Source organism: Rhyacophila brunnea, unplaced genomic scaffold, assembly GCF_057557595.1.
Source record: "Rhyacophila brunnea isolate RB1 unplaced genomic scaffold, BYU_Rbru_1.0 scaffold_14, whole genome shotgun sequence".
Classification (NCBI taxonomy): Eukaryota; Metazoa; Arthropoda; class Insecta; order Trichoptera; family Rhyacophilidae; genus Rhyacophila; species Rhyacophila brunnea.
This window is the reverse complement of record NW_028232796.1, coordinates 25,274,768-25,290,065: the sequence shown is the minus strand read 5'-3', so window position 1 is coordinate 25,290,065 and position 15,298 is coordinate 25,274,768. Positions and strand designations below refer to the sequence as shown.

Genomic DNA, 15,298 nt, shown 5'->3' with positions numbered 1-15,298 from the left:
AAGACATGTTTGTTGCAATATTTTTTTATTAATAATTTTTGAGTTTTCATATTTTTGTACACAAGCATAACAATGATGATTTTTCATGTTCTCTTTCAATTTTAATTTGTAACCATATCAAATCATTAAATGTGTCAAATTATAAACCAAACTATGTGTTTGTTTTTCTACATTATGAGAATATCTATTGAATTTAACACCAGCTTCATACATTATTATATCCATTAGAAAGAAAATAATACATAATTTGAATTGTGTTCCCTTGCTTCAGTCAATAGTATATTAAATTTACTTAAATCGTAATTTGTTTTACGTTAAAGATTAAAAACTATCTAGGTGTTTTTTTCAAATTGACTGCATATAATTAATTACACTTATACTAATATATTATTTATCGAAAATTTTAGATTGGTGCTATTATACAGTTTATAGGAACATAAAATCAATGATTCAAATTTTGTCATGCATTAAACCAAAAAATGAATTGAAGTACATAAGTAGTACACTCGTCAGTGGAGCACACTGAATTCCGCGGTAGGTTAGCTAAACAGACTTTTTTTACAAGGAGTGCTTGTTAAGACACTCACCCTACACATTGAGCCTTTCCTCTGGATCAAAAGCAGTATGTGTATTTTGCTAGACGCAAAATTCAAATCTACGACCTTCCGCTTCATGAGTGTGTACTCACTCTGCCACTGGCAAATAAATCTGTAACTTTAAATAAGTTCTTTTCCAAATTATGATTTTAGCAAGAAATATTTGCATTATTTGAAAGAAAAATTACAAACTTTGTTTATATATTATAATGAAATCAACAATATATTGATTACAGTAAGTCCTCAACTTACGTGATTAATTTGTTCCGAAGATTTTCGTGTAAGTCGAATAGAACTTTAAATCATGCAATTATTTTGAATAATATTTGCAGTTTCAAAGGATAAGTGAAAATAAAATGGACATTTAAGAAAACATTATTGATTGATAAAGTGGTTTGATTTTGCAATCCCCAGCAGCATTTCACACCTTAAAACCTGGCATAGATTTTTCTAGTTGGGATATATGATATGACTGATCTGGCATTTTTTTCCAATAAGCCCAGTTTCATCCACATTAAAAAAAATTTGTGGCAGGTAATCCTCATTTTTGCGATTTCTGCTACTCTTGATAAAATTCATAGCTTCCCCCGTATCTGCATAACTCGGCAGCCTCACTGTTACTTTAATGTTGTGTAGTTTATTAAGACTTTTAAATTTTTAAAACCGTCCGTGGGTTGCGGTGAATTTATTAGTATCAACACTTATCATCATTTTTACACTTTGTCTTCAAAACGACTCAAGGCTTTATCTTGTATGAGTTTAAGGCTTATTGGAATTTGTTGTTGCTGCATATCTTCCATCCATATAACCAATATTTCCATTTCTTCTATTAATATTCCTCTTTTCTTGGTAATTACCGTAGATTGCATTACTACTATTTTTTTTACATGCTCCATATATAACATAATTATTTATTAATAAACTTAATAAACATAACGAATTCACGTAAGTCGATGACTTTAATGTATATTATTTGTATTCCAGTATTAAAGCTTCGGTGAAAAGAATACTGTTTAACTGTAGACTTTCATAAAATTACAATATAGTATCTGTCTTACGAATTCTATAAGATTTACTATCTATAATTCTTAATTCTGAATTGTACAATGCAACAAAGATTACTCGCTAATTTTATTATTCACAATTTGACACAACATTCCACAACGATTTGACACAGTCGAGTTAATTAGTAATGGGGTTTATTAATTAATTTACATCACAATACAAGTTTTTCATAGGCCCTTCAAATGTAATAAGTTGCCGACATTTGAGAAAAGGACATTGCATTTTTTGTTCAGACATGGAACAATGAGCATGGTATACAATATTTTTTTTATAAACAAAAATGGGTCCACTAAATATTATGTTTTGGTTTCAATATCAAAGAAATATAAAGTAAATAAAAAAATATATTATTCTTTGCACGGCTAGCGCACAAGTCGCACCTCCGCAACTAAACTGCCACAATCCAAAAAACCTCAAACAGAGAAAATCAGCTTTGAAGTTTTTACCTATCGCATTTTTGTACTGTGTTTTTGAAATACATATATCTAGATATTGAATGAATTTTTCACTTGAATTTGATGACTTAGAGATATGAAATTTTCGGTACATATACTATGAACGATAGACAATGAAACATGGTAATTAACTTAAAACACGTAATTTTGGACTTGTGGCGGTTTAGTTGCAGGGGTACGAAGTCTCTTGCACTGTTTCTGCTGCTTATAACTATATTGTTAACCAACTGTACAATACAGACATAGACAATGAATGTATAAGTTTTTTTATAATCAGAATAGAATTAATATTATAAAATATTGGTGTTTTAATGTACAAAATAATGATCATAGATGAATCGATTTAAACGTAAATGCAGTACTATGGATAGACATAAGGTGAACAATGCAGCAGAATATCGAATGTTCCTCGAACACAAACGAGGTGGTATTATAAAGCTTTTTATGTTACATTCTTCGACTTGTGTCGATCCACAGTTTGAGATGTCGGAATCAAATTCCCAGCAAGCAGAGGCTGAAGAAATTTGAACATCAATCGGACATGTCTTCCATGTCTCCTTCTCCTTCACTCATCTCTTCGGCACTCGTTTCGTCCGGTTCGCAGATCTGAGTAATACATTTGTCGCAGCAGCATTTGAATAGGTAGTTTGCGGCCAACTCCTGCAATAATCAAACCAAATTGTTAACTTACTTATCTACACCTGCGACCCAGATTTGGGTAATAGCTTTGGTTTCATAGCCACAGGGCCAATACAAAATACAGTAGGTAGCCCCCCACAGTGCTATCTGACAGTGTTACCATATATTATGTATTATTATAGTGAAACATAATTAATACAGTATGTGGGGAGGTTATCACAATAAGTTGTCACTTTCGAAACACAGTATTTTGAAAGGTTTGTAAAAGATATATCTGTAACATATCACATGGAATTACATTCGAACTCGGTTATTACGATCATGGATATAGCGAGATCTCGGATGTAATTAGGAAACATTCGTTGAGATTTCAGTTTATGATTTTCTCCATACATTTATTCACTGTTATAACGAGCAACATATATACCGAGCTAAAATATCGTCAAAAATTTTCTTAAAACTGTTAATGTCTCGATCGTTTAAAAACATTTCGACCCCAAGCAATAAAATCCGACCGGACAGGATGCCGCCGGGATCACATTACGTTTATGACACTAGTTAAGTGTCTAAGTACCCTCCTAATTGGTGTTTTCGCCGACAATATTGAAAAAGTAACCACGCATATGGTTGAAATAAGTAAAAAATCCAAGTTTATGAAGTCGGTAGGTACCTACCAGCGTTCTTTACAGTTTATGTAGTTTATGAATGCCATGCTTGTTTCGGGGATTTTTACGATGGTTTTCAAATTTTTTATTTTCGACTTTTTGTGTTATGTGACCGCTCATTTAAAAATACCTATTCTCTGATATAACGAATAACGCTTATGACGAGCAAATTCAGTCGGTCCCATCTTCATCGTAATAACCAAGTTCGACTGTATATAGAAAATATTGATCCAATTTTGTCTCATAATCGAAAGAACCCCTGATCTGGACACTTCTTTTGGATAATTTCAAAGTTATCCTCTCATATCGATATTGATTGGAAATTTAATGTTTTTTAATTGTAGAGGTCAAAAGAAAGCTTGTCTCTTGAAGAATGAATATACAGCGATCAACCAATCGGAACCGGAGAACGCTAGTCTCTCTATCACACTGTTCGGCAAAATGTTTACTCACCTTTTGTCTAGAGTGCCTTGACCTGGAAAGCATACACTCGTCAAGATAGCTGATGAATATTTCATCTCCAATGTTGATTTCTTTCAATGCTTTCAACTGCAGGCAATGGTTGCCGTATGGGAAAGCAGGCTCTGCATTTGGAATACAAGAATGGTTACATGTACTCTGTAATTGATACAGTCCGGATCCTTCAGTATTCAAAAAATCTCCAGATTCTGAAACAATACATTTATCGTACATATTTAAAAATCAGAAATGAAATTATAAAGTGCAGTAAAGAAGGATAATTTTAAGTTTGACAATCAAAACAGCAGTGCCATTTTATAGATAATCTTTCAATGTTACACACGCATCAAATATTTAGCTAGTTTTACGAACTGCTCGACTTTGTATTTTTAGATAACATTTTTCTGTATATTTTATTGTATTATAACATGGGTCCCCGCGTATAATGGTAAAAATCTAACGAAAAATATAATTATACGTATTCGATTTACAATTTCACACAATATGCAATCATCTATAACTAAAGCCACCAAAAGCATACAAAAAAAATGTTTAAATACCTAATGACTTAAACGATATAAATTACTGTCCATATTATGTCTAATTTTTTATATATTATATTTATTGCAATAAGTGGTTTATCGGCGAAGAAAAATGGGCATATTGTTGTAATTTAAAAACATGCTACATATGTACAATGAAAGAAAAAAATATATCAACTATTTTTAATGACAGATATTGAATTATGAATAGATGATTCATATAGTATATGAGCATGATAAGGTTTTAAGATCTATTAGTGTACTACATATAAAAAGAAAATTCATAATCTAATGTAAGTATTTAAGTTAATAATACTTGATATGTACGAGGGTGGTCCCAGAAGTACCCGACCTAACAAAGAAAACACAAAAAAATTGGGATTTTTTTTTATTATTTCTCTACGTAGTTTCCTTTTAGGTCGATACACTTTTTCCAGCGATGTTCAATAACTTTGATACCCTGTTTATAGTGAGAATCGTTGAGCTCCTCAAAATAGCCATCAACCGCCGACTCCACCTCTCCATTGTTGGCAAATCTTTCACCACCGAGCTATTTTTTCAAGTTTGGAATCAGAAAATAATCCGAGGGGGCTAAATCTGGCGAACAGGGTGCGAGAGGAAGCAATTCGAACTTTAAATCATTGATTTTGGCCATCGCGATAACGGATGTGTGAACTGATGAATTGTCCTGATGAAACGAAATTTTCTTTTTCGCCAAATGCGGTTGTTTTTTCTAGATTTCATTACTCAAACGCTGCAATAAGTTTGCATAATAGTTGATTGATTTTCCTTTCTGAAGATAATCAATGAAAATTACCCCACTCGGATCCCAAAAAACTGACGCCATGACCTTACCTGCAGATGGAACTGTCTTCGCCTTCTTTGGAGCCGATTCTCCCCTTTCAGTCGATTGTTTTGACTGTTCTTTAGTCTCAGGTGTGAAGTGATGGACCCATGTTTCATCCATGATTATGAATATACGCAAAAACTCTGCTTTATTGCTGTGAAATTTCGCCAAACACTCGAATGAAACATTCTCACGATGCTGTTTTTGTTCCATTGTAAGTAATCGTGGCAGCCACCTTGCGCAGCTTTCTCATGTCCAAATTTTCAGTCAATATGTGATGTACAGCACTCTTTGAAATGCCTACCATGTCTACTAGCTCGCGCAATTTCAGTCGACGTTGATCCAATACCATTTTATGGATTTTCGTCACCATTTCTGGTATGGTCACCTCATTTGGTCGACCACTGCGATGTTCGTCTTGGCAGCTCGTACAGCATCGTTTAAACTCTACCACCCAATATGTTACTGTTGTAAACAAAGGAGCAGACACCCCCAGAGTAGAATCTAGCACCGCTTTGATATTGGTTGGACTGAAGCCTTTCAAATGAAAGTATTGTATCACATAAATATGACCAATTTTTTCCATGTTTACAAATTCACTGAGAGCGTTCACTGTTGATGGCTGACAAATAATTACTGAACAACGTAGCGTCGTCAAACTTCAAACTTAGGCTTTATAAGGTTGGTACTTTCTATCATGGTCACTATTTTCAAACAACAACTGCTATCTATACGTCAGGTCGGGTACTTTTGGGACTACCGGTAGCGCTCACTATCAATGAGTGGTAAAGTGTCGATCTCATGAATCTTGGATCTGGCAAATTCACATTTGCATTTCAATATGTGTTTAGACCCAGAGCATGGACCTAATACTTTTATACTTTTATATTTTAATACAAGTTGCTAATATCCGTATCTCGTAAAACAAAAATCTGTTAAGAATATGAATGATGAATATTCAAAAATAAAACTCACCATTTGACATATATTCATACAGTTTGTCTATAAATTTATCTAGTTTTTCTTTTTCTGCTTCTGGAATGGATAGTTCTTCAGTTTTATTGGTCCACTGGGCCATTGGACTGGTCCCGATTCCCTGACCGTTTGTTCCGATCAACGCTACCAACGAACTGAATCCTTCTTCCGTTAATAACTAAAGAAAAAAACAAAAGATATTTTAAGGATATAGTTTAGTTTGTATTATTAAAATACTACAATAATAATATTAATGATCGGTAAATCATAAACCATTTTGTTACATCAAAAATGTTAAGTACATACAGTCGAACTCGGTTATTACGATCGCGGAAATAGCGAGATCTCGGATATAATGAGGAAACATTTGTTGACATCTTATGGTACGTTTACATCTGACACTTATACCGTTATACTTATTTTATGTGTCTGACATAAAATTTCACTTACTGTTTACACCTGCATGGATCTGACATAAAATTCTGGTATACTTCTCGTTGAAATAAAGTCTCGACACTTTATTCAATGGCAACATTGCAATAAATATATGCGGTGTTTACATATGATATTGTAATTTATTCGGACACTTATTTTGTATACTTCTCAAAAACGTTATGTCAGTTGTCAATATGGGAATGTTAAAAAAGAAAGCAGCGAGTGTTATTATTTTCTATCTTTCTATAAGTCTTTTGGCAACAAAAAGGAGGAAAAAATGGTCTAGATGGATGCGGGAATGGATTCAGTGACGAGAAGAACTAGGTGCCTTCCGTTTAATGTCAGAGTTTAAAATCGAAGATCCAACTCAATTTGTGAACTTTAGTTTGCAAGATTGGACCTTTTGCCAAAAACAAGACACACAATTCAGAAATGCGTAGAAGAACGATTATTAACAGTAACATTGCGATATCTAGCACTTGATCGTCATTGCATATTCAATATAATATTATCGTACCTAATACGAGTGCAGGTGTGGGCCAAAATGAATTAGGTAATACCATTTGAAGCGCATTTTTTCTTCACAGAGTGCATCAGAATTAATCGTATGTGCCGAGAACAAGCGATATTTTATTTTCGAACAAAATCCATAGAACACGGCACATCCGATTTATTTCTCATTGTCTATGATTTTTGACAGATCGCTACAGTACATTTATTAACGTAAACGTTGGGCATACATTCATGGTGTACCTATGATAATTGATTGTCCGTTGTTTTAGAAATATACATATGCAATTCACTAGGTACCTGTCAAACTACGAATAATGTGTCAGGTACTTGACATAAAAGTAGACGGTGGTCCAACTTCGGTGATATATCGCTCCAAGTTCGAACTTGTCGAATACGCGGTGTTTACATTTGCGTATATAAGTAGATTGAATAAGTGGTAGGTGAGAGTCGACACACGCAAAATAAGTGGCAGATACAAATATACTTACTGTTTACACTTAAGTGAATATGGTGTCATACATAAATATGACGATATTAGTGTCAAATGTAAACGTACCATTATGGTACGTTTACATCTGACACTTATACCGTTATACTTATTTTATGTGTCGGACATAAAATTTCATTTACTGTTTACACCTGCATGGATCTGACATAAAATTCTGGTATACTTCTCGTTGAAATAAAGTCTCGACACTTTATTCAATGGCAACATTGGAATAAATATATGCGGTGTTTACATATGATATTGTAATTTATTCGGACACTTATTTTGTATACTTCTCAAAAACGTTATGTCAGTTGTCAATATGGGAATGTTAAAAAAGAAAGCAGCGAGTGTTATTATTTTAAGTCTTTTGGCAACAAAAAGGAGGCAAAAATGGTCTAGATGGGTGCGGGAATGGATTCAGCGACGAGAAGAACTAGGTGCCTTCCGTTTAATGTCAGAGTTTAAAATCGAAGATCCAACTCAATTTGTGAACTTTAGTTTGCAAGATTGGACCTTTTGCCAAAAAACAAGACACACAATTCAGAAATGCGTAGAAGAACGATTAACAGTAACATTGCGATATCTAGCACTTGATCGTCATTGCATATTCAATATAATATTATCGTACCTAATACGAGTGCAGGTGTGGGCCAAAATGAATTAGGTAAAACCATTTGAAGCGCATTTTTTCTTCACAGAGTGCATCAGAATTAATCGTATGTGCCGAGAACAAGCGATATTTTATTTTCGAACAAAATCCATAGAACACGGCACATCCGATTTATTTCTCATTGTCTATGATTTTTGACAGATCGCTACAGTACATTTATTAACGTAAACGTTGGGCATACATTCATGGTGTACCTATGATTATTGATTGTCCGTTGTTTTAGAAATATACATATGCAATTCACTAGGTACCTGTCAAACTACGAATATTGTGTCAGGTACTTGACATAAAAGTAGACGGTGGTCCAACTTCGGTGATATATCGCTCCAAGTTCGAACTTGTCGAATACGCGGTGTTTACATTTGCGTATATAAGTAGATTGAATAAGTGGTAGGTGAGAGACGACACACGCAAAATAAGTGGCAGATACAAATATACTTACTGTTTACACTTAAGTGAATATGGTGTCATACATAAATATGACGATATTAGTGTCAAATGTAAACGTACCATTAGTTTATGATTTTCTCCATACATTTATTCACTTTTATTACGAGCTACTTATCGGATATACCAAGCTAAAAATCATCAAAAATTTTCTTAAAACTGTTAATGTGTCGACCGTTTAAAACATTTTCGACCCTAAGCAATAAAATCCGACTGGGCAGGATGCTGCCGGGATCGGATTATGTTTATGACACTAATTAAGTGTTTAAGTACCTAATTGGTGTTTTCGCCAACAACAATGAAAAAGTATCCATGCATATGGTTGAAATTGTATGTAAAAAATCCAAGCTTTGTCAAGTCAGTAGATACCTACTAGTGTTCATTACAATAAACAACTTCTTTTGTGGTTTATGAATTCCATGCTTGTTTCGGGGATTTTTACATTGTTTTTCAGATTTTTTTATGTTCTATGCTTAAATAGTACGATATAACGAGTAATATTTGTAACGAGCAAATTCAGTTGGTCTCATCTTTCTTGTAATAACCAAGATCGACTGTATTTGGTTTTAAAAATCATTTCAATTTCAAATGAAAAAGATAATACTACAAAAAATGTTAAATAAAATTACTGTCAAGGATGCTTCCATTTTCAATTACATCATCTTTTATGATGCCAAATTATTGAGATAATTTTCATACTAAATAGTTGTAAAACACTCAATAATTATTAAGGCTATACTTCAGCTGGGGCACGGTCTAAAACGATTGTGACTACGCGACGCGAAGATTGTGCAAATGACGCGTGCAGAACAAAACATAATTTGTCATAAAATGTCAACATGCATCCATTTAATGTTATGTTTATTGTTCTATTACTAATAATAATAATAATATATTCATTGACATGTTTTCTTTTTCAAGTAAATGGGTAACGTTTTTTAGTCATCTTTACACGATTTAAGAATTAATTCCCCCGTGCCATCACAAAACAAATTGACGTGTGCACAGCTCGATTTTCGCTCTCCGATTGCCAGCCAGTCCGAAATTTCGTCGCACCTATAGTTGAAAATTATTTGCCGTTTCACTGAAGCACCGTCTTAAGATATTGAAGTATCAAAAGAGAGAATATTTTACCTGTTGGATATGCTCTCCAGATATTGCATTGGCGGTCATTTCTCTGAGCATGCCGAGCTGTCCAACGAATTTGTCTCCAAGCAGTTTGTGAACTAAATGAGCGTCATCGTTGACAGTTCGATGGCAAAACTGTTTGAATCTGTTGCACGTGAGTTCACCGTCCGGAGATTGCTTGATCATTGCCAAAATACGAACTAGCAACATTATATTTGTAGTTTCAGGCGGGTAATGCATTTGCCTTGAAAAATAAGCAATTGATCATGTTATCAAAGACAAATAGCATGGCGTAATTGAATACACAAAATAAAATAGGCACTAAGTACCCGAAAATAGAAAAAAAAGTGAGTATGCAGAAATTTTCTGTGCCATCGCCAATATCCTAAATTCTTGTCCAAGTGCTAAAAAAATATATTATAGCTTATATGGATATTCAAAGATGGCTCTGGGTGTAAGAGGCAGCGTGATTATTTTAAAAATAGGCACTAAGTGCCGTTTGGTTATTGTGTCATTCAGACTTAGTTCCTCGTTTTCGATATAGAGTTGGCACTTGGTCCTTATTTTAAGAAATTAGTGTTGCGATGTAGTGCTTTTCTAAAATATCATTGTTCAAACATGTTTTTCTTATGATGTTTAATTATAAATTGTATTTTTTCTTCTTCTAAGGACATTGAGATTGTATGTTAAATCTATTGAGAAGCTAATAAAACAGTGATTTTATAAAAATAAATGAATTATTCATTAAAACCCCTATATCTCGATTCAGGTAATTAGTAGGTACACACTTAGTGCCTATTTTATTTTGTGTATTAAACTGCGGATTAAACAAACACAAGTACACCCGTGACCAAACTGTTTTCAACATTGTGTAAATGAGGACTTGTTCTCAAATGCTTTATTCATGTTTTTAGTGTTTAAAGAACTACAAGCCAGGCCTAGACATTAAAATTTGATAAGTTGCTATGATAATAATAAAATTTTATACACTATTTACATGGAATAAATTAGGAATAAAATGCTTATAACTTTCCATACGAAACAGTTACATTTGAATTCTGTTTCAGGCATGAATACCTACCTATGTGGTAATGTTAAAACTGCTCTTTCATTCTTTTTTTTTTAAATTAGGCCAATTATACTCATTAAATCTTATCACCTTATTTGACACAATCCATAGTAAGCGTTTAACATTATTTATTTGTCCTCTGAACTCTACGGTTTTATGAGGATACTGCAGAATTAACAATGACATGACAACACAGCCAATGCATATTTCATGGGTTTATACATGAAGCATGTCCATATATATAAAATTCAATTTTATGGACAAAGGACAGAATTATCTACTGCCATACAAAAGTTACGACTTCTCTTAGGCTAGGCCCACACTACGCGGAAAGAATTTCCGCGTAATGTGACCGATGACGGCAAATTATATGTAATAAACGTGTTAGCGTTTCGTCGCGCATCCTCCGCGTCGGAATTCCCGCGTAGTGTGGGCCTAGCCTTAACGAACGTGATTCAAACATCTCAGCAGACACAGATTTTTCATCTCCATCTTATATTACAGATAACGATAAAAATAGGTACATACTTCCAGGTTTCCAAAAGCTGTGCAAGCGGATGAGAGCCATCTGTTCTGTCATAGCACAAAGTCTGGTGGTACGCGTTTCGTGCGTTCTCTCTACAAACTTGAGAACAATACAGTATTCCACAATTATCACATTGCACCATTTGCTCGAGGGGATTGCTACAGCATTCGGGGAATGGCAACACTATATCTGGTTTTGCCGTTAACCGTTGTACATTTTGCTCAGCTGTCTCTAAAGGCCTAAAATAATAACAAGCAAACATATAATACATTCGATTTTCGAATCAAACGATTGTAAATTTGGGTGTATTGGTACTGTGACACCCCCGTATGGTCCCCATTTGGGGTGTCTTTGTGTATCTTGAGAGGCCCGAATCGGTATCGAAGCCAACAAATAGTAACGGCTGATTGCGAAAATAATTAAATAATAAAATAATTTAATATCTGTCTAATAAATATCTGACCGGCAACATTGTCAAAAAAAAAATACGAATGGCAACCCCGCATTTGTGCCCGGCTCGGAAGTGTAACCGTTTTGTTTTGAGCGGGGGAAGCGTCTTTGACAGCAGAGAGAAAACACTGTTCGTTCGCGCTCGCATATTTCGTCATCCAAAAAAAATAAATTATATAAAATGTAGTAATCTAGTATATATTATCATCAAATAAACCTCGTCGTTTCCGAAACAATTCCGGTGTGTTAATTATCCACCTTCATCCCAAATACAGACGATAAAAAAGAATACTAAAGATAAAAGTGAGTTTGTTTTCACATTCAAAATGGAGGGAAGTGATAGTACAGACCTACAAACTTGTCTGTAGAATGGCCAAAAATGGAACTACGAACTACCATAGGATGCCATTTTGAAAATGTCATTCAGAATGTCAGATTTTGTCCAGTTACGAGTCTTGATCGGGTAGTTTTCGACAGTGGCTCCTCCATCCCATTCTTCAGATAACTCTGTAGGTCTGTAACAAGTTTATTATTTTCTTCTTCTACCAGTTGCACCAAAAACAAAATAGCTAGCGTTCTGGTTTGAAGTCTGTTGCTTTGTTTACATTTCATTTGATTATTCATCTTCAAAATAATACTCAATATATCGTTTGACGTTGCCTATATGAAATTGACGAGGGAGTATATTTCCACAGGTATTTATGTATGTATTATTCCGACCATGTCCGATCCTAATAAGATCATATGGGCCTCTACATAGTGGAGTGGAGCTGCCAATGACGTCTTAAGACGCAAACTTTTCCGTGAACGTCTTTGGACGTCCCGCTTTAAATGGCAAACGGGGGTAAATCGGGGGGGTAAATCAATTATTTTATACATACAAATATGTTGAACACACAACGACATATATTGGGAATGTCATCACATACTCACAATTGAAACAGAATTCGTTTTTACCACTTGAAATGTAAATTGATTTTATTTTATTTTTACAATAAAATTCGCGGTGTGCAAGGTACCGCCATACATACACCTACCGGCAGTGAAAAGGATGACAGATTTTGTTTTTACGAGAAATGGATGTCAGCCACTTGCTCAACCTATTAGGTCCATACTCTGACTCATACACAAATTGAAAAATAATGTGTACTTGCCAGACCCAGGATTCGAACCTGGCACCCACGACGCTTAATCTTTATGTATGTATAGCTAAAATTAATATTCAAATGCTTTGATACAGCAATATGTGAGATATTTGAAAAGTCAAATTGAAGTAAAATTTAATTATACACTATCCAATCTAATTTAAGTATATAAGACTTATTTTAGCAATATGTGCACATAGTATCATATAGGTGTATAATCAACTAATTAGGTAAATCTAAAATTATGGTGGAATGTCATAGAAGTGTGAAGTTTTTTTTCAAAGAACCTGCAATCGCAAGTCACAAACTAAATATCCAGAGGTCTTTTTTTACGTCAACTTCATTCACCTCTATAGAAGTTTTGGTAAATGTGGCGCAGACTTGGACACGAGATTTTACAACTTTCATTTTAGACCATGGGTGGCCAATCCGCGGCCCGCTGGGTATCAACTTGTGGCCCGTGGAGCAGTGAGAAAATAAAAATAATATCAAATGCTGCCGCTAGATGTGCTAATGTGATTCGCAAATTGAGATTCGATATTGGCTCAAGATTATAAAAAGCACCGTGTGCTTTTTGCTGCATTTGCAACGCTATTTTCCGTAGACGTGAATTTACAAATGGAACATTGTGAAATATGTTGCGATGAACAGTTTAAGGAGAAATTCCATCAGGTTGGTTTGGAAGAGTTTTACAAAACATATTTGGACAAGGAGAAATATCCTGCATTTTACAAACATGCTCTAATGATTACTTCGCTATTTGGAAACACCTACAGTGTTAACAGCTTTTTAGTCGGATGAAGCATATCAAATCCCAAATGAGAACACAAATTACTGATGTGCATATGGAAAACTGTTTGCGTGTAGGAACAACCTCACTAGATATCGATATTGATGCACTTAGTTCTGCCACACAAAATCAAACTTCTCACCAAAATTTATTATTTTTTATTATTTAAAAAGTCCAATCTAATAAATATGCTGGATTCTCATTTTTTTTTTTATTTTATTAATATATAATATATTTTTTGTGTTTTGTATAATAAAAATCTGGCCCGGCTGCTGAAAAGGTTGGCCACCCATGTTTTAGACCAAACCAAACCAAACCAAACCTAACCTAACCTAATCTAACCTACCCCAACCTAATATTACCTCATATAATCTTAGTTTGTGATAATGGTGTATCAAAATGTATGAAAATTTCAAATTTTCAATTAACGATTTTTGGATCGAAAAGCCGATGCGCCGACAGAAAAAGGTATTTATTATAATAATTGTCTACATGGAATAAACTGTTTTCGTAAAAAAAAAAAATATAAAAGCTCGTGTCCACTTCTGCGGCACAATTACCAAAGTATTTTTCAACACCTTCGGTGTCTATAATATTTTTACTAAACTATTAATTTTTTTCCTCTAGGACTCGAACATTTTTAAAGTTCCTGTTTGGGGTTCGAAGATTTGAAGTCAAGGGTTCCGGTGCCGGTTCCAAAATAATTAGTGGGTTCTCGGGGTACCAGAGTTTGGTTCCATTTCTGGCTCTGGAAACTACTTTTTGCATTAACCTTAGTTGAATTGTGGGTACCCAATTGTGGGTACCCAATGATAATTATCATCAAATAAATTGAATCAAAATATTCTGGTTTTAATTTAACCCAATTAAACTATCCAATATGTGGCTGATACTATTTTACTTATAAATTCCCCAGTCACAATAACAGGATATAATTTAGTAATCTGTGATTTCAGTCTAATTTGATTACCTCATGCAATAGTCACACGCTAGGTATTTGTAGGCTGCATTCCAGGCAAACTGACAGGAAACGATTGGAATCTCCTCCAGAATAACGTCTCCTTCTTTAAAATCCTTGGTAGCAAAGAGTCCTTTCCCCTTATATAAAAGAAATATTATGAGTTAATATTCATTAGATATTTAACTGGTTATTCACGAATACATCGAACGTTATATTTACCTTGTCATTATTAATAATTCTCATTTCATATCCAGCCATTTCAATAATAAATGCGGCCCTAGCACGCTGATCCAATCACATTTATTTTGTTTAGCGCTTTTAATTTTGAGGTTAAACTTTTGACGTTTCCGAATGCAAACTTTTTAAAAGGGCTGTTGTGTGTGCGACGATAAATATTGTGGACTCGGTTTTGGGTCTAAATGTTTAACATT

The 15,298-nt window shown here is 34.1% G+C and overlaps 1 protein-coding gene across 1 annotated transcript; it reads right to left on the bottom strand.

The window, feature by feature from the left end:
- Nucleotides 1-14: 14 nt before the first annotated feature.
- Smyd5 (SET and MYND domain containing, class 5) lies at nucleotides 15-15,237 on the bottom strand. The gene is made up of 7 exons (XM_085942103.1): nucleotides 15,087-15,237; nucleotides 14,877-15,004; nucleotides 11,524-11,760; nucleotides 9,933-10,170; nucleotides 6,244-6,421; nucleotides 3,874-4,088; nucleotides 15-2,776 (listed from the first exon to the last, which is right to left on the bottom strand). The coding sequence occupies exons 1-7, from the start codon at nucleotides 15,123-15,125 to the stop codon at nucleotides 2,648-2,650; spliced, it is 1,164 nt and encodes a 387-aa protein (XP_085798229.1). The 5' UTR covers nucleotides 15,126-15,237; the 3' UTR covers nucleotides 15-2,647.
- Nucleotides 15,238-15,298: the final 61 nt, after the last annotated feature.

What these genes read in the sequence shown, in the direction of transcription:
- Smyd5 (XM_085942103.1), bottom strand. Translation starts at nt 15,125, where the DNA reads ATGGCTGGATATGAAATGAGAATTATTAATAATGACAAG. An exon ending in CAGCTTTTGGAAACCTGGAA is followed by an intron (nt 10,171 to 11,523) that starts GTATGTACCTAT and finishes TTATTTTTCAAG; the next exon opens with GCAAATGCATTACCCGCCTG. An exon ending in CTGGAGAGCATATCCAACAG is followed by an intron (nt 6,422 to 9,932) that starts GTAAAATATTCT and finishes TTTTTTCTTTAG; the next exon opens with TTATTAACGGAAGAAGGATT.